The sequence below is a fragment of the Seriola lalandi genome, unplaced genomic scaffold (assembly GCF_002814215.2).
Source record: "Seriola lalandi dorsalis isolate HSWRI2012SDOR001 ecotype SW California unplaced genomic scaffold, Sedor1 jcf7180002054971, whole genome shotgun sequence".
NCBI classification, from domain to species: domain Eukaryota; kingdom Metazoa; phylum Chordata; class Actinopteri; order Carangiformes; family Carangidae; genus Seriola; species Seriola lalandi.
The window spans coordinates 411,844-439,133 of NW_019525522.1; the positions used below are offsets into that span (position 1 = coordinate 411,844).

Below are 27,290 nucleotides of genomic sequence, written 5' to 3' on the forward strand. Positions count from 1 at the left end.
ATTTTCACAAAGACACTAATTGATGCTGGGGTCAAAGGGCACGCTGGGAGTGCTTCTAAATTTCCTCGATGCTTCTGAGGCATGAAAAAGGCGTGAGTCTAGAAGCAAAAAAGTGAATGAGATGTTGAAAGGCAGGGGGAGGTCATGCTGTCAGGGTGTTGAGGAGAGGAACGGGTCCACACAGTCTGCATCCTCCTTCTCCAGCTTTGACAGAGGGTGAAGTCAGAGATGTGACTCTGTTGAAGTCATTTCAAAGCAGTGCACGTCTAATCTGTGTCCTGACCAAAGCAGGTGTGTGTGTATGTGTGTGTGTGTGTGTGAGAGAGAGAGAGAGAGAGAGAGACAGAGAGAGAGAGGGAAGGAGAAAGCAAACAGAGAGGAGAGAGGGGAAGAGAGCAGGAGAGGAAGGGAGAGAAAGAGACAGAAGCAAACAGAGAGAGTTAGAGTGAAGAAGAGAGAGGGAGGATTGTGCCTTTCTCTGGATACCACCAGCACCCACCACCAGCACCCAGTAGCAGCAGCTCGGATCCGGACGAGAGGTGACCGGGGCTGGGAGTGAAGGCGTTTGCATTTATGTGTGCGTATGTGTGTGTTAGTGTGTGTGTGTGTGTGTTGCGCGTCTGGCGGACAGATTGCGGGAGCAGGAGAGAGGCTCTCAACTTCCCTCCTCTCTGCGCCGCTCTGCCCTCTGTATCGCCGGCGTCTCTCCCTCCTCTTCCCCGGGACACAGGCATCTGGCGTGGTGAGATGTGAAGAGGCTTGAAGTATGGCATGCAAAGATGGTTTCTGCCAAGAAGAAGGAGATGGTGACAGCGATGTGCCCCGCTTTTATTCGGACCCTCTTCTACTTTTTCTGTTTGGCGACTTGGTGAGTCCCCACAGTGTCTCTGTCCGTGGTGCTGAAACCTCCAGCTCCAGGATCAGTTCATGAGCTGAAGTTATGGATTCATTTTTTTTTCTTTCCAGTGTAAAGAAAATCTCTGGGCAGACAAGGAAGGATGAAAGGATCTATCCGGAGAATTTTACTCGCATTTTAGACCGACTTCTGGACGGCTATGATAACAGGCTGCGACCTGGATTCGGAGGTATGTAGGACAAAAAAAAGAAATTTTACTGTATCTTTTATTACTATCAAACATTTTCTATACGACTATAATCGGAAACTCACAGAATTTTCAAATTAAAGGAGGTAACAGGAAACTTAAGATTTTATTTTACTTTTTTTGTGCCAAAGGAAGCTGAAACAGAGCATGAAGAGCAATAAGGTAGCTTTAAACCCAAAAAATGAAAAATAAACTTTATTTTCTGTTTAACTTTTAATGCTGTATGATGTTAAAACACCATAAAGTGAAATAAGTTACTTGTTACCGCACCAAATAGTACTCTATGTAAGTCAACTCTTGTCAGTTTTATTTAAGAATTAAAGAAACCTGAGAGGATGGCTCCTCCCTCCAGGACATGCAATAGAAGTAGGCTACTGTACAAGTTCGTTTCCTCTCTCTGTGTAGGTGACTTCATTGTACAGTGTGTAACATGTTGCTGCATGGTCAAGTGTTTCACAGCACATGCGATGTTGGATCGTGCTTCAGACTACATCCTGTAAGCCTGGTATAGTTTGAAGAGGGGCCTCTAAGCGAATGTAGTTATATAACCGTGTGTATGTTGCGGGACAAACGCTTAATGCACAGTTCAAGTGCTAAAAGTGCGGATTTGGTTTGGGTACATCATGTCTGCAGCCACGACACGTTAAGAAGCAGCGTTATATTCTCACAGAGAGATGATGATGACGTTGATGATGATGATGATGATGATGACTATGATGATGCCTCGGTACTGCTTTTACTGTGCAAAGCAGCCTGTCAACAGAAATGTGCAGACATACTGTAGCTTTGCTTATCCCTGCACTCATAAACAACGTCTTTACAGTCTGCCTCGACATTCATTACATGAGGAAAAAAAAAATCAAACAGGATTATGTTTTTACATCAAGCTAAATTTTTTTTTACTTCCATTATGCAGAGGCACCACAGCCGTGGATGAGATAAGCTATTGCATGTGTTTTAGGTTTGACCCTGATGGCTTGTGGGCTTATAAAGAGAGTTTACACTCAAGTGTGAGTAAGACTGGTATCTGTCTGAGGCCGGACTGTGACATGGAAGGATTTAAAACAGGAAACAGTCATTAAATGGGACCTTTGCTGTTGTTTTCATTGACTCTATAGGTCCTGTGACTGAAGTCAAGACAGATATCTATGTGACAAGTTTCGGGCCTGTTTCAGATGTTGAAATGGTATGTACTCACACTCTTAATGTAGTTAAACATTTTTATGTATTTGTTGTACTAATACTGTTAAAACTTACATCCTGGGATCATTACAGAATACACAGACAAAAGCCAAACTTTAAACCTGGGCACTTCTATGCTGTAGCTGGGAAAGTAAACCCTTGTTACTTTGTATTTGTGTTGGACAAAAAGTTATTTTTCTTATTACACTTTCTTCAAGATGAATGCCAATAATTATGAAGCAGTATCACTCCACTTACCCTACCAACCTTTTCTCTTGTTTTCGTCAACTCTCCTGTCTTAGGAGTACACAATGGACGTGTTCTTTCGCCAGACCTGGGTGGACCGGAGGTTGATGTACGAGGGCCCTATAGAGATTTTAAGGCTGAACAACCTAATGGTGACTAAGGTGTGGACACCAGACACCTTCTTCAGGAACGGCAAGAAGTCAGTGGCTCACAACATGACGGCCCCCAACAAGCTCTTCCGCATCATGAAGAACGGCACCATCCTCTACACCATGAGGTGCTACAGTATATTCCATCTCCATATACAGTCATGAAAACACCTGATGATAATCATGATCAAATAGTTTTGGTCAGACATGATGTGTCTATTTTGTTCTATTTTAGCACGTTCATTTCTAATGGGAGAATGGACTTGTGTTCTACATTGAAAAGAATGGGAGAGGACAGGAGAAAGACGTTTCATTTCAAGCAGTTGAGCAGATTTCCTGTGAAATCAGAGCCAGGTTCACAGTGTAAACAGTGCAGAGCTGTGTGGGGGAAGAGCAGAGGCATCCAAACTAAGTATTGAATTCAATTAAAGCTGTCAATGAACTCTACCTTTGTCTTTTTGGTGAAAACACTCTGGTAAAAGTAAATCACCAACCTTTTCAGCCTCCTGTCACACATCACTGATATATTTTATATCAGATGCCAATTTACAGAAGAACATTTAGCACAATGTCATCAGCTGTCACAAGCTAGCTTTTCTTAATCAGAAATAGTATGAAGTGACACCCACATTTCTCTGCTGAACAGTGCTAAGTGGATAGTAACATTTATTATTTACCAAAACTTTGGTGCACTTGTATTGCACAAACTTCTGATGAATGTGTGTGTGTGTGTGTGTGTGTGTGTGTGTGTGTGTGTGTGTGTGTGTTTCTGTGGTCCTTTATTGATTCACTCTTCTCTGTGCTGCAACAGGTTGACTATCAGCGCTGAGTGTCCCATGAAGCTTGTGGACTTCCCCATGGATGGACATGCATGCCCCCTCAAATTTGGAAGCTGTAAGTGCTCTGTGTGTGTGTTTGTGTGCGTGCGTGTGTGTGTGTGCGTGGCTGGTTGCGAAAGATGGTGATGGATAACTAAATAAACCTGTAAAAGCAGAAAAGGTGACAGATGTGGTTACACTGTCCTTTTAATGTATGCAAATCAGGGCTGGATGTAATTGACAAAGATTCAATCAGTGTCCTTCTGTTTTGCTCCGGCTCTTTAAATGGCAGGTGAGAGGGTGGTGAGCAGGTAACAAACAGCCAGATGTTTGCTGATTTGCTCTGACAAGACAAGATAAACCAGCTGTTGCACTTTCAGACAGCTGGAGGCTGATAGCTCTGTGTTGCCCCCTAATACTGCTGCAGTGGCTCTGAACAAGGAAGTGAAGCCTGAACTCGCTCCCCTCCACAGAATCACATGGGTTTAGTGATCATACATGTTGTTTAGGAGTGTAAAATCATATGTTAATCGTAATCTTGTTGTAAAAAGCTTTTCAAAGGTGCTACACACACTGTTTCATTTATTTATGAATCATTATCACAGTGAAGCTTTGTATTTGAGTCATTTCTAAATAGCTGTAAACAAATAAACCCAGTGCACGAGAGACTGGCAGCCCTCTCTGGCTTCCACACTGAATCTTACATACTGTGCCCCTGGTGTTGTTTCACAGGAGACCTGCTAGATTATTTTACATTACAAAACAGGAGGCAGCATAATTTGCAAGTAATACACAATTAGTACACACGTTTCAGCAGAGTTTTGACTTTGTGTTAGCTTCCCAGGATTCATATTGACTTGTTTTCAAAAGTTGTTATCAGCAGTTGTCACATCTTGTTGTAAATGCAGAATAGTGGGATAGCAGGAATAGTTCACCTTTTTTTGGGAAATATATGCTTAGTTGCTTTCTTGCTGGCAGTTAGATGATAATATTGTTACTATTTCTATGTATATATAATATTGATAATAATAACTTTATTTCTATAAAACATTTCAAAACAATAGGGACAAACTGCTCCACAGGGCAATGAAACACTGAAAGATCATAAGAAATAAATCTATTGAAAGAAATAAAAATATTGAAATGGACATAGGATAAAAACAAACAAAAAACAGGCACAATAACTATTAATCAAAATCAACACAAGAAATGCAAGAAGTTAAACATTTACTGTAGATTATGAATTTAAATTTTCATAAGTGTGTTTTGAGGCAGTTTATTGTAGACTGATGGTGTCAGCGGGTTTTATCGGTACATAAAGTTTGGTGTCATCTGCATATAAACGAAAATAAATTTTCGACTTAAAAGCTTACTGGGAAACAACCAACCAGGCTCTGTCCAAAACTAACAAAACCTGCCTATCATCTAAAGCTGTTCGAGATGCTTTAACTTGTTTGTTTAATCCCTACAAAACCCGAAGTCTAAAAACAAGTGTCAAGCTGCGTTAACCTGTTTCCAGTATTCAAGTTATTTCCACAAATGCAAATTCTAAATTGTGCTTTTTTAGCTGTTATGCCAAGGTTTCATGATTAATTTGTGAAGTTCATATTCATAGAGAGAAGTGCTTTAGGAATTTAGGAAGGTAAGAACGTCTGTCACAAATCAAAAGTTTGTCCTGGTTTGGCTGGAAAAGCTCAGTCACATGAGTGCCCTCTGCTCGCTGCTGAAATGGAGTATGTGCTGAAAAGGACTGCTGAGGAGCTGAGCACTTTGTCAGACACAAAGTGACTGAATGCTAATACTAAATAATGAAGTATTTCATTCTTCATTGTGAACAATGAAGCCCTAACTCAGCATCAGTGTTTAGAGTGGGCCTACTGGTCAGCAGAAATGACTTATCTCAAATAAAAGAGTTTCTCAAATAGAGCAGCTCCATCTTATCGGAGGAGAGCAGCGATTTGAAGATTACATCTGCAAGAGAAAGGAAAGGAAAAGATGACGAGTTTGCCTTTACACCCTGCCCAATCTGCCGTCAATTACCCAGCGTGGTGACATTGCGGAGGACAAATTCACATTTCTCTGTTATTGTCATCCTTCTCCCCCTCCTCATCCTCCTCCTTTCACCATCCTGCTCTGCTGGTGCTGCTGCTGCTGTAGCCTCCAGTCAGGAGGAAGCGACCATGGATCTGATGTGGCCTGAAGCAAAGGAAAGGTCAGAATCCCTTCCTCTGCCTCAGGATAGCACAGACCTATGCGGCTATTTTCCATAGCTGATGTGTGTGTATGTGTGTGTGTTTGTGTGTGTGTGTGTGTGTGTGTGTGTGTGTGTGTGTGTGTTTGTGTGTGTGTGTGCTAATTTTCTCTATGTCTGCCCTGCCTTCATTTTTTTCTCCATCACTCTTTCTCTCTCTCTCTCTCTGCGTCTCCTATTCTGTTTCTCCATCTGGACTCTGGACTGCACAGGCATTGCGTTCCACTCCATGACACACCAGAGTCATTTCATTTTGGCAGCACAGTTGGTATCCAGCCGATGTGGAGTCCCATAGGGATTGGTGGGCTAAGACAACTGGCATTTTGTCGTGCGGCCACAGACTGGTCAACCTCACCAGTATACATGCAGCAAAGTCCTCTGAGGAAGTAACAGTGGGAAATAAAAGGATTTCTTATGACTTAAAGTTAGAAGTCAACATGAGGCATTAGTGAGTGAAATCTGACAGCTGGGATCTCATTGAACTTTGACTCCATCATGTTGCATTGGATTCATTGGATCTAAAAAAGGAGTGGATCTGAAAGAGTGGACTGGAAGTTGTTGTATAATTTTTATAAGGAATTATAAGATATAAGCCAATTCAGTGTCACATGATGAAGACCCCCACCCCTTCGCAATAAACTACAAGACAGTTTGGAAAACCTGCACTTCAATCTTATTTTTCAAGCAGAATAGTAATTTAATTACTGGAGAGTTTCCCTGCGTTTCAATAGAGGTGATGGGTCAAACTGCCTTTAAGAGCTGATAGCCTTAAAAATGAATTAGTCAGTGGAGAGTTTTATTATCTTGTGATGCTGCTTCAGAAGCTTTTTCCCTTGATGAGAAAACAGTGAACACGGAGAAACAATGAACAGTAATAATTTGGGCTTAAAACCCTTGAAATTAAAAGATATTAAATATCACTGTGTCAGCAATTTAGTACATAATTTGACTTAATTAAACTAAAGCTGCAATCATCAATATTTATATATTAACAACTGGAAAAATTACTATGTGTAATGTGAAAAGTGTCAGTGATAGTGACAGAGAATTATCACCGAACTCTGCAGTTCACCTCAGCTCTATGGAGCGTTTTAGCATCTTTCAGGTCCTTGTTTTGGTTTTGCAGATACAACTTTAAAGGCTGAATGTGATTTTTTGCTGAGAACGGGTGGCGGTGATTGTCACTTGACAAGAGCTTCAGTCATTGTTGTGTTTACAAGACAAGAAGTGCTACGTCCTCAGGGCAGATTGAAGGCTACAGTGAGTCGCTATTGGAAAGTGATGATACGGGCTACGGCTAGCTGGTTAGCATGCTAACTTGATGTGAAAGATGTAATAGGGTTAACATTGGCGTTGCTTTCCACTTCTGGAGACAGCTCTTGGTGAGGAAAAGAATGAAGTTTGATGCTGAACTCACAACATTTCACAAAATTGCAAATACCTTCTTTAAAGTCCAGCTATTTTAAGTCAAAAAGCTCTGATAAACCCATTGTCTATTACCTGCTTCTGGAGATGATGCTGATGAGAGCGGTGAGACTGAATTAAAATAGTGAAGTTGTGGACGGTTAAACCAAAACAATGAGCTAAAAGACAATAAAACAATCAATGCTGGGGAGAGGAGCTGCAAAGTAAGGTGATAATTCTCTGTTGGTTTGTCATTATGGGTGACAACTTTTAGATACATTGTCATGTTACCCAGTGTTAAAATATTGACTATATCTGCTTTAAATATTAGCATGTTAGCATTTAAATACATGTGCTGACTTGAATGACAATGTGAATTTTTATGAATAATTTTCATTACAAATTTGTTTGGTGTCACAAAAGCTGACAAACGTATGTGAATGAACATACTGACAATACAAGTATATTCCCACACCTAAGCAACAACATGTCAGTTTATATCTATGATAAAATTCCCAGTGTAAAATCCCTCTTTTTTGCTTTCATGCAAAAACATATACAGAATTCATCCGATACCCTGTGTGTGTTTTTATATTGCACAACTTACAGTAAATGACTCACACTGGTGTGGCTTTGCTGGCTGCCCACAGATGCCTACCCTAAAACAGAGATGATCTATACTTGGACCAAAGGGCCTCAGCATTCAGTGGAGGTCCCCCCCGAGTCCTCCAGCCTGGTTCAGTATGATCTCATAGGCCAGACGGTCTCCAGTGAAACGATCAAATCCATCACAGGTGAGACCTGCTTGTCCTTTCATCATTTTGATCTATGAGCTGAATTATACTGAATGCTTGCAATTAAAAATGGCTGCAGAAATGATGTGACGAACATGGTTGTTTATTTCTTTCTATTACAAAAGGTAAAATCTGATCACTTCTATTGTAAGGAAAAATGTTCAGCTGTCAGTGTGTATTATATCATGTAAAACCTGGAAGATTTGCCACGTCTACGCTATATTTTCCACATGGATGGAAGAGAAGATATTGTACAAATATGCTCAGGTTGTAGATATCAGAAGGATCGGGAGCTCTGACTCTTGCACATAATAGTCAGTCTATTGGACCATGACAAGCCTCATGACATCAAACAGTGTAAACATTGTAAGTGCAGGCTTTTCAGAGGGCGTTCACATAAATACTGAAGGATCCAAAAAAGATTTTAGCAGGAGAGAGTTGGGATGGGAGGCGTTTGTCCATTGGGTGAAAATGGATGGGGGATTTCTAAAATGTAGAGGAGCACTAAAAAATGATCAAAATAAAATCAAATGTGACATCTGTCCAGAGCTGTATTAACTGAAATCTGTCAGCCCGCAACTTTCAATTCTCTGTTAATCAAACTAATTCATTTCTCTTCATCCTCCAGGTGAATATGTGGTGATGACGGTCTACTTCCACTTGAAACGTAAAATGGGCTACTTCATGATTCAGACGTATATCCCCTGCATAATGACAGTAATCCTCTCCCAAGTGTCCTTCTGGATAAATAAAGAATCAGTCCCGGCACGCACAGTCTTCGGTATGTAGACCTCACACATCCCTCACCCTGCACAGCCTCTCCCCTCCTCTCTGTTTATTTATTTGATGCCTGAATGCCAACAGAGCAATCAGAGCTGGAGCGTGTGTCCATCCTGCACAACAAGGTGATGGTGATGCTGCTGTGTGTGATGATTACGGCAAATATATAAAGAGCTGCAGGTTTTTTTTTGTGTGTGTTATCTTAAGATTTCAATATGAAAGGCAAATTCACTGTTTAAAACTGGTTTCAAATGCAAGAATGAACAGCTGACAGCATTAAGAAAAATCATTTTGATGCATCTCCTGAGCAAAACTGCCTCAAGCAAAGACCAGAAATTTAGATCTACAAAAAATCTTTGGACTTAAATGGTGGATTATACAAAATATCCTCAAGATGTTATAAATATCGCTCTACAATTGGTTGGAAATGTAATAAAACCTTTTAACAGAAATGTAGGGTAACATGGGGAAAGATGCGTCGTTATAGGCACGATGCTCCAGGGATTAATGTTGACTTTAGGTATCTACAGATTTTTAAGTTTACCTTAAGAATACCGTCTAATACAGAGAAATACAAAAAATAAATTATGTCTAGTCTTCTCATTTACACAGAGGATCTAATTAAAAGTTTAAGTTATTCTATGCTACTTTAATGAGGCTTTGTTTTAAAGGGTTCAGGCCTCAAATGAAACAAAAATAACAAACAATATTTAAATTCTATCCCCATTTCTACATCTTAAACCTATTACAAGATTATGGTTTTTAATTTATTATTTGTTTTTTTAATCTGAATTCTAAATGTAGTTAACAGCAGTAGAGTTGCCCATGACTAAGTTGCATTACAGTAATGTTTTTCCATTATGAGTAGTGTAGGGGATAGTGACTAATCACAGTAATGCTTCATTACTTTGACGTTTGGACTGTTAGCTGTGTGATCAGGAGTCTGATGATGGGTTATCATCACTTTGGTCTCTGAGAGTTCAGTTGATAGACTGGTCCCAGACGTGTTCACTTGGGACAGGAGTCTTGAGGTGGGAGAAGGCAGACCAGAAGTAAGGGTTAGAGGGGGGGTGACCAAAAACAAAGTTGTTGGGCAAGGTGTACGTTACTAGTAGGTGAATATGTTTTCCCATCTTACACCACTGCAGGGTTAGTACATTACTGTGCTTCAAAATAATCTCCAGTCTCCAGCAGATGATATAATAATAACTTAACTTGAGGCACTGAATTGTTTTTTACTCTCCATAGTTGTTGCTGTGTTGCTATTTTCACAGTTAAAGTGTTTTACAGCGTTACAGTGAGTGTGACATCATTACATTGTCCAGCATTTTTTCTGTCAACATACATTAGCACAGACATACCAGCTGCTGCTTTATCCATAATTTCTACCTTATCAGTGGCTTTCAGTTTTTGGCCTGTGACCCAGTTGCACTTGCCCTGGTTCCCCTGGTACAACATTTGGGTCTCTGTCCTAAAATAAACTGATTAGCGTCTGTCAATAGTCAGGACAGAAGGCAGACAGGACTGGGAAAACTGGACCTGTATTGCTGGACTGTCTTATTATTAAGGGACATCTCCCTCTGGTAGTTTGTCGGTGGAGGTGTTGCCCTGTGCTTTGCAGTGTAATAAAGCACTGGAGGATCAATGCTGCTCTCCCGCAGTGGCCAGTGTATCTGACAGTCCAGCTGCACTGCCCCCGCCTCCTCAGCCCAAACTGTCCAGCATGACAGAGGCGGCACAGCAGCACAGCCATTGTTGTCTCGGCAGAGCCTCTGAGGCAGCGGATTTCTGCTGTTATCCGCTGCATTTGAGTGTGCGTGTGTGGCTGTGCTGGGTGAGGTTGGGGTTGGAAAAGGAGGAGGATGGTGGGTGTTTGGATTTCTTCCTCTTCTCCCCTGCAGCCACACTCGGTTTTGACTTCCTGTCTCAGAGACTCAGCCACAGTGTCCTGTTTTGAGTCTGGAAGAAGCAGTTTGTCAAGAAGACAAACAGGAGGGAGGATTACAGCTGAGCTTCTTGGCTTCAGATGGAGCGGTCGGAGCAAAAAGCACATTTTCAACAAGCATTCAAAGTGTCAAGCGATTGGTTTCTGTGCCTGTGACATGAAAAGTGATTGTTGTTCACTGCAGTGTCTGGAATGAGTGTGCAGCTTTGGCCATTAATAGCTGAGGAGGTCACAAAGTTTAATTCTAACTTGGGTGATGCATGGTACAGATGCTCATGGCAGTTTATAGGAATAGTTTAACATTTTACAAAATATTCACATCCGTTATGAAAGTTAGCTGAGAAGTTTGATACCTTTTTGTGACTGTGTGTTAAGTAGGTAAATGGGGTCAGGAGGCAATAAGCTTAGCTTAGCATAAAGTCTGGAAGCAGAAGGAAACAGCTACTATCTTCTGACTCTCACTGGTGTAATGTATCTTGTTTGCTCAGTTCAAAAAAATTTGATGTAAAAATGACAGTTCCTGGTTTAGGGGATACTTACATCCTGTAGACTATTGTGGTGAAGGCACGGCACCTTGATTTGCTAGTGTAATGTCGTCCACTTCCACTAGCTTATACAGCTCAGTGTAATATGTCAGTGAACATTTCTTTCATCTGTTTTTCTAAAAAAAAAGAAGCATTTTCCTGGGGTTTACTTTCTGAATCTTCTTCTATTTCTATTTTACAAATCAGCTCCGCCACAGCAGTTGCTGTAAGAAGCTGAAACCTTCATGATTTAACAAAGTTAGACACCAGTTACTTTGTGAGCCCAGAAAAAAACGACATCAAAATTTACCTGCACAGCATTGCAGGTACTTGTATCATCGTATCTGAACTCACAATGCTCTTGTCAGTTTTCCATTTTTCTAGCTGTACTCTAAACATGTAGGGCTTATAGTGTAAAGGCTGCTAAAAACCAGAGATAAAATAAACACAAATATTAGATAGTTTTTCAAAAAACGACCCTCTTTATCGATATATGAAGTGATCCACACGACATACTGATGGGAAAAGCTGGACTTTTTATCATTAGCAATGTTACAAATGTCAGTTGGTTTTCTTACTTCTGGAAATCTACTCACAGGTTCTGGTTCCTCTACATCCAGAGATGCTTTGTACAGAAGTGCTGGGCGGATGGATAAACTGTTGTTTAGGGGGGTGGCAGGTGTATGTTTGAACTTTGGATTGAGCTCAGCTACGCTAACTGTTTCACGCTGCTTCAAGTCTTTATGCTAAGCTTAGCTAATCGCCTTCTGGCTCCTGCTGCATACTGAAGGTAGAGACATGAAATTCATCTTCTATTGAATTATTTATTTAATAGACTTGATTTGACTGATTTGTGTCTATTCTTTAAACTTTAACTGGTGTTTGGCATCTATGTTTCTATTTTTGGGTTTAGCTAAAGAACCAAAATGTCCCCTGCAGGCTGCAATCTTGTTATTGTGTGGAGGTGAAAATGAAACCGTTGGTGTAAAGATCTAATTCGGGGAGGGGTAGCATTTCAGTCGAAATTTTGGCTGACTGAAAGTGAAAGTATTTACTGTAAATAAAATCCAACAAAATACAAGAGGCAAGCAGCAAGCAGCAGCAAGAGGATGACCTCTGTATTCAACTGCACTATTTACACAAGAAAGTAGTTACACAATTGAGAAAGAGAGAAAAAGACACAAAAGCTCATCAACCATCTCAGTTTTTGCTTATGTTGGGAACAGCTTTGCATTAGAGGTCAGTATCCTCAAGCTGCGGCCTCAAGCTGCAGTTCACCTATCAATGTCATCCAGCTGCTTTTGATTGACAGGTAATTATATGGCGGTCATGTCCGGACACAGAGGATGAATTTATGTTGGGCAAGGACTCTGCGGCACAGATTGTTCCTGATTGCCAACGTAAAGGGGATTTTCTCCAAATCACATTATTGCTATTGGTTAATAATTCCAAGGACAAATGATGAGCTGCAGGCTCACACTGTAACCTTTTGTTATTGTAGGAGCCACACGTGACCTTGTGTGCTGGCCAGATCGGTAGCTGGTTTTATTTTTATGGTCCCTCTCTTGTTAGTACAGTGACATGACATGTACAGGAACATTCTTTAGCTCTGTGCAAACTCTGTTTTCTTGCATAGTTTCCACAGTAGTCCCCCGTGTTTCTGCTGTGAAGCAGGAGATATACTTCAGGCAAGTGTAAGCTCTTAGTGTTGTAATGTCTTTTGATGCACATCAGACTTTTAGTAATGCAAACATGACTGAAGAAGAGATTGTCTGCAGGCAGAAATAATCCTATTGGGTGAGCTGAACCTCAATGGGTGGAGCAGCTTGTGTTGGCTCCCTGAAGTACATTGGCTTGTATCCCAGTGAAAAGGCAAGAAAAAAAGAAGGTACAGTGATGTCATGATGCCTAGCACTCCTGCAGTGAAGGAAAGGTTAGCTTAGTTAGCCCTAGAGCTCACCCTCCTGGTGTCTTATTAAGTAGATTTTTTTCAGGTTTGATGTGGGTTGTTTGAGGTACTTATATGCACTAACCAATATTTCTGTATTATCAATGGCTCATTCTTTAAGGTTTTTATGGCCTGCAACTTTTTACTGTTTTGGTTCACTCTAGCTGCTGTCATCAACATCACCTCTGGCCACATAGAACATTTTACAAAGGAGTTGGTGGAGACCAAAACGAAGCTCAAAGCAGAGTGCTAATGCTAATGCTCATTTTCCTCCATGCTGGACTATATGTAAATAGGCAACTGTTTTATAAGACATTAGTCATACAACTTTATAAGGTGATAATCCTGAATGACAGTATTGTGTTTACAGCTTGTTGCGCTGCCCCCAAGTGGCTAAAAGAAAGAAAATCAGTTAATGCAGGTGTAAATACTGTGACATACTTAGCTGCCTTTATTGCAAAAAATGTAAATAATTTTAGTACAAATTAGATATATTAGAATTTGATAGAACAGCATATGGCTAAATATGAAACAGCTCTGACTCAGGATCAGGTTCATATGGTTGATATTGTTCTTTTTTTGCTGTTACAATTGAAGGCATTACCACTGTCCTGACCATGACGACACTCAGCATCAGCGCTCGCCACTCCCTCCCCAAGGTCTCATACGCCACTGCGATGGACTGGTTCATCGCTGTCTGCTTTGCCTTCGTCTTCTCTGCCCTAATTGAGTTCGCTGCTGTAAACTACTTCACCCAAGCACAGATCGAGCGGGCCAAAAAGAAGCCGGCCAAATGTCCCCCGGTGCCCCAAACCACGCCTGTCAAGGTCAAGGACACAGAGGAAGTGCTGCAGGTGATTTTTGTTTCCCTCAAATAACCTGATAGCACTTTACTTCGAGGAGCACTTACACAGCGTGTCCCTTATTATGTGCTTACCGTATCTGGCCTTTAGCCTAGACCTTTGAACGGCCAGAAGTGGGCCTGCCTGAGGTTTGTCAGCTGTGCTCCTGCTCATAAGAGCTGAAAGGATCTGAAATGTGGCAAAACCAGGAGTAATCTGAATCCAGGACATGAGTTTAGACTCCCATTCACCACTAGGACGTGCTGCTGTTTGGCATTATGGAAGGTTTATGGATTTTTTTTTAGTCTCCATGAAAACTGAAAATCTGGCTCTCAGGTCAAGAAGGTTCTAATAAATTGGTGATAACACACACAATCACTGTTTTATGATCATTCACAGTGTTTTAGGTTTTCTGGATTTTCCACAAATTAGGTTATATTATTTTGAAATTGTTCTGAGACTATCACTTCTGGGGCTGTAGCTGTTTCTTTTACCTGATTACACAGATAATTGCTCTGTCAACCTCAGCTTGACTTGTCTAAACAAGAGCATGTCAAACACGTTAAATGAAGCGGACAATAAGATCCTGCTAAAACATCCCATACCTGTTATCCCCAGATCAGCCTGGACAAATTTAGCTATTGTTCAGACATAAATAAAGCAGCTAATTAGCTGATTCTGGTTTAGAGACGACAGAAATAATATGAAAGTGCAACAAAAAAAAAAGAGAATCTGAAAACAGCTTCACAGATGTTTGTGGCTGATCACGAGGTGTTTCTCACTGATGGCATTTGCTGAGGAGGATGAATAAATTGACATAATCTCCTATTTCTGTTCCACTAGTTGAAATTACATTGACACCGAGGTAGCTGATTTATGGATTTAATCAGAATTGATGACTATGACATGAAGCTATTTTAGAGCTATGGGATATGATGAATGTGTTACAAATCACTGCTTGTATTTATGGTGGTGTGTAAACACTGTGTTACAGACAGGAAATGAAGGGAGAACATACACATTTTCTCTGCGTTATGTTCCTCTGAAGGGATCAAATTAAATATATAGGTCTGCTGTTAACTGATGAAGCTGACACAACCCAGCAATGCATATGTCAGTTTTACACTAACTACTTTAAGTTGCTCCCTCCAGTCCAAATCCCAGTGTGGCGTAATCAGGCCTGAATGCAGTATAGTGACAACGGCACTTCAGTGGATTAGTAGGTTGCCACGGCAACACAGCCCGGGTACATCTGTATAGGTTTCAGAGAGGCTCTGACACTGGGGGGAAAAAATTAATACTCTTTTCCTCGAGAGCAGGTCCTGTTGGCGCTGCTAAAGGGGCTTTGCACGAGGGTCAGGGTCTGTTGATAGTTCCAGCTCTTCAGTCTTTAACCTCTCCCATCATCAAAAACACACCCTGCTGTCCACACACACACATACACACACTTCCTCTGATGCACATGGGACACAATAACACTGGATCCTTTCAGTTTCAGGGGGGTGGATTACTCCTGCAAATGCCTTAGTACCAGCATCACACTCTCGCTGCTTGAAAACATCAACTCTCAAAGGATAAGCTCCTTTGACGCTACACTGCATTACCGCCCCGATGCAGTGTTACCTACTTTCTGTCTTAAGCTTGTGTGAAATGAGTGAAATCCTTGGTAAGTGACATCTGTATTGCACACACTCTATCGTCTGCTTCCAGATGAAGGCCATCTGTGTCAGGGGGACTGTAATCAGATCAATATGTTAAGGTTTATGTTGCTCAGCCCCGCTGTTCAGAACAGAAATGCAAGTGGGCTTCACCTTTCCTGACATTATTCACATTAAAAATCCTCTAAATTCTTTTGTCTTAAGTGTAAAAAGCTTTTAACAAAACACATTTTCTTATTTTATAAATTCATTAAATGTCTCATATTGTCTTTTTAGATTATAAAGCAGGTTTAGTTTCTGTATTAATACTATGAAAGTATTAAAACCTCAGTCCACAGAGAAATGCACACAGCCTGTATTCAGACACTGAGCCTTAAAACCAGCCGTCAGGACTTCTGGAACTTTGTGATGTCACAACAAAGCAGTCACCACCCTCAACCACGCCCCATGCGCCGCCCACCTGTCCAGCCCTCCAGGAGTGGGTTTCACCGAGTGTTTTACCTGAAATCTGCTATATTTATATTTTATCACTTAGTAATGTGTCTCACCAACCTGTTGTTACTAGAGCTCCAGAGAGAAGCCTGAGAGAGATGTGAAACTATATAGAGATGGTTTTTGGTTCCTGAAACCATAAATATATCTTCTTACACTTCAAAAAATGTAAAATACGGGACCTTTAATTAAATGAATACATGTATCAGAGTTTAACTGATTTGTTATATATTTTGAGCAGATATATATATTATAAGATCTTTAATTTTTACTTGAACAATTGAACAGTCTCTTAAACCTCATTCCTAATTCTCCACTGAAACATTTAGTAATGAAATGTGCTCCGTCAGGTTGACAGCTCATTATGACAGTGTGAAACAGGCATCACTATAAAATCACAACCTAAGCAAAGCTGGATTTCTGAGGATGACACGGATATTTGAGAGTTTAAAAATCTAATAACTACATGAAAAAATTTTGTCAAGGTTTCCGTTCTCGCAGTCATGTAGTTCATAATAACGGTATGAGATTTACTGAAGAGCAGGACAGAGCCGCTAACCTCACTCTAAACTCTGATATATCAGCATCCTGAACTAGCTTCCACGCAGTGGGGAAATGTTACGTGTATCATGAACCGAGCTTTATTTAGTTAGTGAATCACATGCTATCTCTTGGCTTTGGAAGTGCTGGGTTGGGTTGCTACTGTAAGTGGTACACGTGATTGCAGTTATGATTATGATTACTTACTGCAGATACAGTTTAATCCATTCCTTACACTTTTGTGTTTTTGGTTTTGTGAAAGCTAAAAATCACACAACCTCCCAACCCCTTTATCCTCTAGATATCCAGATATGTTAATTATTGTGCTTTTCTTTCTCACAGCAAAATCCTGATACCAACGGTAACCTGAGAAAGCGTATGAATTATATTTCCCACCAAGAGGCGAGCAGCCAGCAGAGAGCCCAGTCCACCACCAGCATTTCAGGAGTAGGAAGAGCGAGACCGCTGCGACCTTTAGCTAGTGGAGCCAACGGCAGCTCCTCCACCCTCTCCCGCTCCAGCCCCAAGTCTGAGAGCCTGCTCAGCGTGGCCTCCTCCTCTGCCCAGCTGGTGAAGAGTTCGCCCCAGGCTGCTGCTTCCACGCCAGACGTGATGGCGGGGACGCCATGCAAGCAGAACACCAGCTCCTCGTCTCTGCAGCATCTGCTGGTGCCTAAGCTGGAGCGCATCCAGATGATGGGGAACAAGCTGGAGCTAAAGCAGACGCCGTGCTCCCAGCCCACCACGGCTGGTATGGGTGGAACCAGCAAAATTGACAAATACGCACGGATCCTGTTCCCAGTGTCCTTCGGGGCATTTAACATGGTCTACTGGGTGGTTTACTTATCAAAGGACACGATGGTGGCTAAAGGTGGATAGACTTTGCTCTGGCAACAAGAGTGAAGATCTTTTCTTTTACCAGATGGGGAGCAAATAAGGATTGCGAGTGTTTGCAAACAATAACAGGAAACTGTTGTTCTTGCCAAACTGATAAACAAAATGTGCTCGCCAAACACTTCCACATTCAGGAGAACAAACTCAGAATACATTTCTATTTTTCTTCTTAAGGTCCTCGAACAGCAAGCATGGGAACAAATCAACCAAATTAGAAATATCTGACTCAACACAAGAAGGAGCACCTGCACACTGGAATATGCTACTGTCCTCCTTTATATTACACCATGCTACATCTGGCCGTAAAGGTTTTCATCGGCTTCGACTGCCTCATGATCCCTTTTGGCCTGCAGTCAAGATAAAGCATGGGATTTTTTTCATTTTCCTATTTTTGTAACCTGCACCTGGCAAGATGTTCGGATGTTTGTGTGCCACTATCCTGAAATGAACTGCAACGACGCTATGTAAATATAAACATTTATTAGGATAAATGGATTTATATTTAATGATTACAGTGTACTTCCATCTTAACATGAAGACTTGTTGCTTTGTCCCCAGCAGGCTAGATGATGCTAAATTTTTCAAATTATTTGAGAGTACAAAGGAACTCTGGTAGTGGTTTCTAGGGACTTTCTGTTTAGACTATAAAAAACTATAATCCTGAATACTGGCCAAGTCACAGTCAAAGTAAAATGAAATTGACAGGTTTTGGTCAGAATAAAAGTCCCCCAGGCTGAGTGGAGCTTTGGCCGGGGACCTGATCAGCCATGAAAAGCCTCTCTTGTACAGTACCTACTTGCAAAGCATCTTTCTTACACAAGATGGATTAAGTAATCTGGAAACACTGAAGATGAAATTTGGGATCAGTTGGGCAGAAAGTAGTAAAGACAAGTTATTAATTCATGTAACAGTAAGATTTAAGCTTCTTTCCAGCCTTAATGGTTCGCCAAATAGTAGACAAAGATTGTGCAAGTGATTAAAATACAGTAAAATACAGATTAAAATACATGAAAGAATAGAGGGAGCAGAGAGCAATACCCTTCGTCAGTAAATCACTGCAGCAATGAAATAGTGAGCTGGATGTTTGTTTAGGTTCAGTTTGTCTTGTACGATAAAAGAATGTGACTGAACTGTCCTACAACAGCTGCACAGGGGAGACATCGGAGCTCACTGCTGTCATCCACCCTCTTAAATTGTGTCTAACAGATGTGACTGACAATGGACCTGCTTCAGCTGTTTCTATACTCCTTCAGCTTTAACCCATGTTACATCATTTCACTGCATTTCATGGTGTTAAAGCTAGGAAATGTCTCATGTATTACTGGGTAAGGTCTATGGGGCAGAGGCCAAGCAGTGTCGTTATTAAAGCTGCAGTGGTGGCATGATCACACTTGACACATGTTGAAGGTAGAGCATAGGAAATGGCGTTTTTTGTGGAAGGCCTGAGGTAGAGGAGCCTGCTGATTTTTATTTTTCATGCAACCCCAGAGTGAGCTGATGTGCAGCTGTCAGTCATTCAGCCACTGTTAATTGGGCCAGCTAGAGTTAAGGTAATGGCATTTACTATATTACCAGCAATCTGTCTGAGTGCAGCGCTGCCTCTGGCCCCGCTCTCTCTGTTTAGATCATGTTTAAGAAATAGTTTGACATTTTTGGAATTTTTTTTTCTGCTTTCCTGCTAGATGAGAAGATCGACACCCACTCTCATGTAAGCATGCTAAATATAAAACTGCAGCCAGCGGTCAGTTAGCTTATCTTAGCATAAAGCCAGAGGCAGTTAGCCTAGCCTGACTCTGTCTACAGGTAACACAATCTGACCCAGCACCTGTGGCACAATGTCTACACAGCCTGCAGAGCGAAAGCAGCCATTAGCAGAGTGGCAGCAGCAGTAGCTTTGTTTGTTTAATCCATACAGAAATGTGTTGAAAGTTTAAATTATGGTTTCACAGCTTATTTGTGCATATTATTTCTTGACCAGTAGCGGTGACTTCCTGGAGTCTCTGCTGGTTGCTTAGCAACTTCACAGTAATGACAGGACTCCAGGAATTCAGCTAGCCAGTCTTCCCTGTTTCCAGTCTGCTAAGCTAATGAGCTTAGCGTGTCCTAAAGACATGAGAGTGGCATCAAACTTCTTACCTGCATCTTGGTAAAATAAGCAACTAAGTGTATTTTCTAAAACATCAATTTTAGAGTTTAACAAAAAAATCTCTCTGTGGACAAAAGATGAAACATGACACAGTGTTAGCTTAATTTTTTGCCACCACTGAATTCGGTGCAGTCTCCATCCCTTTCCCAACCATATTGAAAATATACTAAAAATAGCGTCCTGTGTGACCCCCCCAGAGGTAACGAAAGATACTGCTGATAATTGAATCTTTGAATAAGTGAAGGGCGTCGTTACCCAGATATGATACAACATGACGTCAGAAAATTGTCCTCTCTGCTGGCTCCTCTGTTTTGTAACTGGCTGGTGGAGGTGAAGCAGGGGTTTTATTGTCATTGAATCCTGTCTCTGGGCACATTTCTAAGTGATTACTTGCTATAAATAAGTGCAAAGAAGACAAAATGACAGTTTTGGTAAATAACAGGACTCTGTATATATTTACTCTCTATATATTTTACCTATAAATCTGCAGTGTCAGCCTCTAGAGCCTGCAGATGACAGTTTCTTAGCAAGCAGGATATTGAAACATCTGTGATTATAATTTAGATATTATCTTCAATATATTTTGTTAAGGGAATCATAAAAGTAATAGAATATATTTCCCTGTGGCCTCATTTTCCCCTGTTATTCATTGGAGACTGTTTGCAGAAGTTGAAGGTTAAACAGTTGGTGGATGAGCTCAGCTTCACTGTAGACCTGAGAGAGATGTCATGTGGATACAGCGAGCGTGGGGATTCATGATGTAGTAGGCGTCTAGTTTCTTGCTCTAATAGCCATATCATCCATGGAGTCATGGTTGTTGGCCCCGTCGACAGGAGTTATGATGCTGCCACAGTGGTGAGAAACACACAGGCTGATGGACAGATCAAGATGCCCGCCGCCACTCACCTCTCCTAAACGCAGTCATGTGTGAAATTGATTTTGCCGTTATTGCTTCCCTGTTGGTACCTCACTCTCCCCCTGTTGTCTCTGTCTTTCACAACAGTGTACAAAATACATCTCATTATAAAAACACAGAACATCCATGTACTAATACGGACCCTGTCAACAACAGATTGATGTTCATGCGTTTATGTGGCGTGATTCTGCTGCTCTAAATGTGTGCATGATTGATAGAGCTGCCAACGACAGGTTGTGAATTTGTTTTTTTATTTTTTCACCAACATGCTGTTCTGGATGACAGACAGGCAGTTAAAGATGCTCCACACGCTCGCTGCCATTTTGAAAGCTGACACGGGGCAGGTTTGTGGAAAGTTCAACCACATCCTGACATCAAGCTCTCAATTAATCATTGTCATATCAGCTGTTTAAATAGCTCGAAAGCATCAAAATAGCTTTTTCAAAAACTGGAAAGTGCAGATGGTGCTGTAAAATGGGGCATTCATTGTAGTTTCAGAGCACTTTTGAAGTAAACCGTGGTGTACCGCTCCCTCTAGTGGCTCTACTGACTCAATTTTATGCTTAACAAGATCTTATTTGAGAAAGCATCTGGAGGTTCTGTACGATCTAAATTATTATACTGACAAAAATGTGTTTCAATTTTCAAAACAGTCCATTAAGGTAACATTACAGGTTTTTATTGGATGCTCAAAGTTATAATTCTTTGTTTCCTACTGACAAAGCAAAGTCTCCTTTATATTATCATCATATGGGATTTAAGGACACAAAACGTCCTGAACGTAAAGGTGATCTGATCACCTTGTTTTTAGGAAATATACAGAAACTCATGGTCATAACAGAGTGACTTTGAAACGTATATCTTTATATACAGTGGCAAGAGAAGATTTAGAATATCCTGAAATCCGGTGCTATAACACATGCCTGAAACGCTATACAGACTTTGCTTCCTGGTCAGTAACATCAGACAAACTGAAGTTCATTCACTCCAAAGAATACAAATCAAATTTGATCAGTTTGGCGGAATTAAGAGTTTATTTAACTTTCCATCAGTGTATCAACATAAAATACAACCGTTCATGTCAAAATGAATTGACTCCTACAATTGTCAAGTCTTTAAGGCCTTTTTGAACAAGAATGACAGTCTGTTCACACACTCAATACAGAGAGCAGGACATGTATTGAACTGCATCTACTCCCCAAAATTATTGTTTTGTTTGTTTTTGGTACAAAATGAGTCACTAAATAGTCTAAAATAACATTGGTATGTGAATTCACACCAAGTCAGTACTAATGGACTGAGAAAATGCTGTGATTACTCTTCATCATGGCTGATACACTGTGGTGTGACATTTGAATGATTTCAAAACTGAATCATGTGTATGTTGATCGTCACCACATGGCTCTGTACAAAGAGCATTGTTTTCTTACGCCTCGAGAGTGATGAACCACTAGAGGGAGCAAAATGCCGTGATTTTCTTCTGAAACCAAAGGACTTCATACAGTCACATCAGATGGCTCTCAGTACAGCCTGACCAAACAAACAGGCTGGTTTGCATCTACTTTACTGTCTAATTCCCTTGATTCTGAAGTGAAAGATCAATGGCTAGCATTTTGTTAGGTTAGAGTCCTCATGCTGTGAAAGTGGTGGAGGCCCAGGGTCTGAAGAATAGTTGCATTTCATGAGCTGCTCTCTAGAGATTAGCACACTAACAATGTAGGTCTTCCATAGTATTATTCTTATCACTCATCTATCCTCATAGATTGGTCATATCTTCATATGTACTGTTTTAAAGTGACGACACTTTACCCTGAAGGCTCATCACCAGTGTCCTATAACCTGTTAGGGGTATCTTCCTTCAGCATCAACAGACCTCCCGGGGTATATTTTGATTTTGGTATTTTTGCAATGACAGATAATTTCCATTGTTGTATCAATGATCAGTTTTTGGCTGATGCTGTATGTGTCACATGAAATGATTTAAATTCACCATTACCTTTTCTAATATTCCTTTGGGCATCACTTCTCCTGCAGCCTGTTCATCTAAGTGGTTTCATGTGTAATATGTGTAAGACCTCACTTAACCCAGTTTTTGGAATGCCATGGGCCAAGATAATTAATGTGGAGGCTCTCGGTAGTTAATAGGATAATACAGTCTAATTTGTAATGTACTTTCGTGCACAAGTGCAAGTCATTTTGGGATTTACCCCCAATGAAGATGGAAGGCATGCCTCCAATTGTTTGTTGTGTCACAACATTTACACACAGAATGTGAAGAGCCTAAAAAATCCTGATCTTATCTGCTGGTGCATGTTTGCACCGATGGGTTTCACTGATGTGGAACAATGATTTCTGGAGGCATGATCTGGATTATACCCTCAATAATAATACTCAATAGTAGGAGCACCACTTAAAGCAATATTTAGACTATTAGATAAGCCACACACAGACAGCAATAATGTAAACAAAAGCATAGTGACATATGTGCACAACCTTAAATGGCTTCCTTACATAGACTAATGCTGCACCAAAGGACTCATTACAATGCTTTTCCATTATGTAAGAATTTAAGATACACTTTAATTAATTCAACACATAATCAAACACTAACAGACCCTCAAGTTGTACTAATATTTTAACAGTAGTGCAGATCTTTGAATGCACTGGTGTGCAGATGATTTTCTGCAACATTGCCTGAAAGAAATTTACTTGTGAAAATGAAAATCTGTCGTGTACTTAGTATTGATGCCAGGTTGAATTTATCTCAAAGTTGACGACAAACTATGGTACTAACTGTACATTATTCCAATTTGAACTGTTTGTCATCCGCTCAAGTTGTTACAGTCAATATGCTGATAAAAATATTTTTTGAACTGATGTTTCATTTATTAGTCCTTATCTAATGCACTGTTTTGAATAAACACAATTAAACATGTTAGAAAAAAATCCATGCTTGATGTTGTAACTTCATGTGTCAAACTGGCAACATAAGTATTGTGTTAAATAAATATACGCTGTGGGCTGTAACAACCAAAACAGTGAGGGAAAGACATTAGTGTAGCTGAGGGAACTGCACTGTTGGATGATAATTATCTGTGGTTTCATTACTTGAGACAACCCATTCCCATTACACATAGTAATTTGACAATTTGTTTAAATAAACGTATTGATTAGTGCAGCTTTAAAGTTTTCACCTGTCATATCAAATTACTATTGAAAACTGCAGGAATTAATTGGCTTGACAGAAATACAGCAACTAAACTTCCACTTTATAAATCTTTTTGTTTATTTAAAACTGTCGCAGCAGAAAAATTTATCACACCAGGCACCAGCCATGTTAGTGAGACTGCTCTGCTGGAAGCTCCGTGTCATGATACGATGACTACAATAAACTATTTGCCGGCCAAGAAAAAACCGTCAGATAAGCTGCTTGGTGCTTTTAGCTAAACGCTAGACAGTAGGCTAATGTGATAAGCTTGCACAGGGAAGAACAAGTACAGATGTTGACAGGAAATAAATTCAAAGAAAGTTGATTGCCTTACTTGAGTGGTGTTTGTGTTAGCTTATAAAACAGCACCTCTAGGTTACATATTAAAGGTGCAACATATCTAAAACTCTACACTATGCTGGCAGAGTTAACAGGGCTGCTTGTAATTTCTAGGTCGTTTGCCTCTTGCTCAGCATTAAAGATAATCAACACTAATCTCAAAAACAGCGCACAGGTTTCTATATGTATTGAGGCATATAAAAAATAATTCAGACGGATCTCAAAAATGTCATGGCCAGTAGACAAGACAAAGCTAAAAGCCCCTCCCTTACCCCTTTCCTTTCTGTTCACGGTAGGAAAACAGCAGCTGGTACGGCTCACTCATCACATGCAAAGCTGGTGACTATACTGCTGGTGTCCTGCCATCAAAAACTGAGAAATAAACAGCATAATGAGAACTCTGTCTAGCTTTTAATATGTTTCTTTTGACAAGTGGTGGTGTTAATTATAGATCCACTTGAAAGAGCAGTACATTTAATATACAATATGGACTCAACAAGTAGCAGCAACTGTTTGATATGGAAAATTAAAGCTGCACTGATCAGTGTTTTTGTGTCTTCCTGCACAAGTGTAAAACTAAAACGTAGGAAACTGATTCACTTTCATAGAACATTCCTCTGCAGATATAAATGTTTGGCAGTTGAGAGAAAGTGGGGTGTCCAAGAGCAGTAATTAAGAACTGATAAGTAATAATCAAACCCCTCAATATGCAGTTCTTTAATAATTTAATTATCACTCACTGACTAATAGCACAGTGTAATTATAAACTTTTTTTTATTGTTATAGAGCATTTTTCATTAGACACTGTAAGATTTGACTAGTTTAACAAATTCCTTTATTTTAAACCAGATTACTTGCATTCATTTAAATATTTTTTTTTTGATGACTAGGCAAGTACATCAACATTGGTTGATGAAGACCTCATAGTAAGGGAAACATTTAAGATGTTTTTTTTTCACAAAATGCAATTCTTTTCCTCAGAGAACTCACTGCAGCTACTGATGAATGAGCAGAGAACAAATCAAAGTGTGTTCAGCTTGTATGTGGCGTCTGGTGGCTGTTTGGACTCAACTGGAAAATTACTGTACAGTACATTACCACTACTACTACTACTACTGCTGCTGCTGCTACTGCTGCTGCTGCTGCTGCTGCTACTAGTACTGCTGCTGTTGCTGCTGCTACTAGTACTCCTGCTGCTGCTACTGCTACTACTACTGCTGCTGCTGCTGCTGCTGCTACTAGTACTGCTGCTGCTGCTACTGCTGCTGCTACTGCTGCTGCTGCTGCTGCTGCTGCTACTAGTACTGCTGCTGCTGCTACTCCTGCTGCTGCTACTGCTACTGCTACTACTACTGCTGCTGCTGCTACTGCTGCTGCTGCTGCTGCTACTAGTAGTGCTGCTGTTGCTGCTGCTACTAGTACTCCTGCTGCTGCTACTACTACTGCTGCTGCCGCTGCTGCTGCTGCTACTGTTAGTACTGCTGCTACTACTACTGCTGCTGCTACTGCTACTGCCACTACTACTGCTGCTGCTGCTGCTACTACTGTTGCTGCTGCTACTGTTAGTACTGCTGCTGCTACTGTTAGTACTGCTGCTGCTACTGTTAGTACTGCTGCTACTACTACTGCTGCTGCTACTGCTACTGCCACTACTACTGCTGCTGCTGCTGCTGCTACTACTGTTGCTGCTGCTACTGTTAGTACTGCTGCTACTGCTGCTGCTACTGTTAGTACTGCTGCTGCTACTGTTAGTACTGCTGCTACTGCTACTACTACTGCTGCTGCTGCTGCTGCAACTACTGCTGCTGCTGCTACTGTTAGTACTGCTGCTACTGCTACTACTACTGCTGCTCCTGCTGCTGCTGCTGCTACTACTGCTGCTGCTGCTACTGTTAGTACTGCTGCTACTGCTACTACTACTGCTGCTGCTGCTGCTAGTACTGCTGCTACTACTGCTACTACTACTGCTGCTGCTGCTGCTGCTGCTACTGCTACTACTGTGGACATGATATATATGCTATAAACAGTAAATGTTGGAGGTCTGTAGCTGGTTATTATAATTATCTTAATATGGAGAAATACTTTACTGGGCTGTATGTCAAACCTCAAATACATCAAAGTACCAGGGAAAATGTATATCAATGAGTAACCAAGTGTTAAGTTTCTCAAATTTACTTTATCTTATTTAATGTTTTCTCATTTAAATCAGGAAATATTTCTAAATTCAGATTTGGGCAAATCTCCATACACTGCATTGAGTAGCTAGATATAATTTAAGGGTCCAACCTCAATAAGACTGTAAATCACCCACCATGTGTAGGATATAAACTCCCCCCATATTACTAAACAGAAGTGACTTCAGTGTCCTCATGTCCTGTTGATACCATTAGATTATGAACAAATTCAAAGGTTTACACCGGTTTTACAAGTATAAATCTTTGGATCAGGATATTTTAAAACAGAATAAGAGACAGAGACTGGGAGGAGTCACTGGAAATGTCTTTAAAAATACATTTGCTCACAACTGCCGCAATTTCAGGCTTTTTCCTCTGTATAATTTAATTGATATCATACCAGTCATTTTTTCTCTAAAATGAATGATACATCTTCTATGGGTGTGACCACATTGGGCCACTGAAAGGCCACTCATCTCTTCGTACTATTCATAAAGGAAAGTACATCACACACATATTTTTCTTTATCAGCTTTATAGCAACTCTGCACCGACAGATCTAAAAATCCTAAATCTAACATCTCTGTCATTTTTTCAGTTTCTCTCCTGCACTTGAGACCGAGACATTTTGAGCATGTGACAGGGTGCTGCAGACACCAGGTGTGAGAGCCCACGGTTTAGCTCTCTGCTGTTTGTACACAGGCTCAGCAGTTAGATCTAGCCGTGGATAAAAAGGGAATTATTGTAGACACTCTGGAGCTGAAGATGGCAGATGCAATATGACCGGCAAAACACGGAGGATTGTTGAATTGCACTCGGTTTAGTTTCCTTGGTAACCTGAGGGAAATTAGCAACAGTGAGTGCAGAAAACTCCTGCTGTATAAATAGCATTGGCAAGGTCATGAAAGTGACCTTTTAATTTTTATAAGCTAAGTGTG

General features: G+C 40.7%; 1 protein-coding gene across 1 annotated transcript; it reads left to right on the top strand.

The window, feature by feature from the left end:
* Positions 1-696: 696 nt before the first annotated feature.
* Positions 697-23,558, top strand: gabra4 (gamma-aminobutyric acid type A receptor subunit alpha4). The gene is made up of 9 exons (XM_087170977.1): positions 697-868; positions 967-1,085; positions 2,222-2,289; positions 2,588-2,808; positions 3,492-3,574; positions 7,804-7,956; positions 8,576-8,728; positions 13,742-13,998; positions 17,019-23,558. The coding sequence occupies exons 1-9, from the start codon at positions 780-782 to the stop codon at positions 17,553-17,555; spliced, it is 1,680 nt and encodes a 559-aa protein (XP_087027103.1). The 5' UTR covers positions 697-779; the 3' UTR covers positions 17,556-23,558.
* The last annotated feature ends 3,732 nt before the right edge of the window (positions 23,559-27,290 follow it).

Excerpts from the sequence above, each read along its gene's own strand:
- gabra4 (XM_087170977.1), top strand. The coding sequence starts at position 780 with ATGGTTTCTGCCAAGAAGAAGGAGATGGTGACAGCGATGTGCCCCGCT. Across the intron at positions 869-966 it reads TTTTTCTGTTTGGCGACTTG|TGTAAAGAAAATCTCTGGGC; the intron begins GTGAGTCCCCAC and ends TTTTCTTTCCAG. Across the intron at positions 3,575-7,803 it reads CCCCCTCAAATTTGGAAGCT|ATGCCTACCCTAAAACAGAG; the intron begins GTAAGTGCTCTG and ends GGCTGCCCACAG.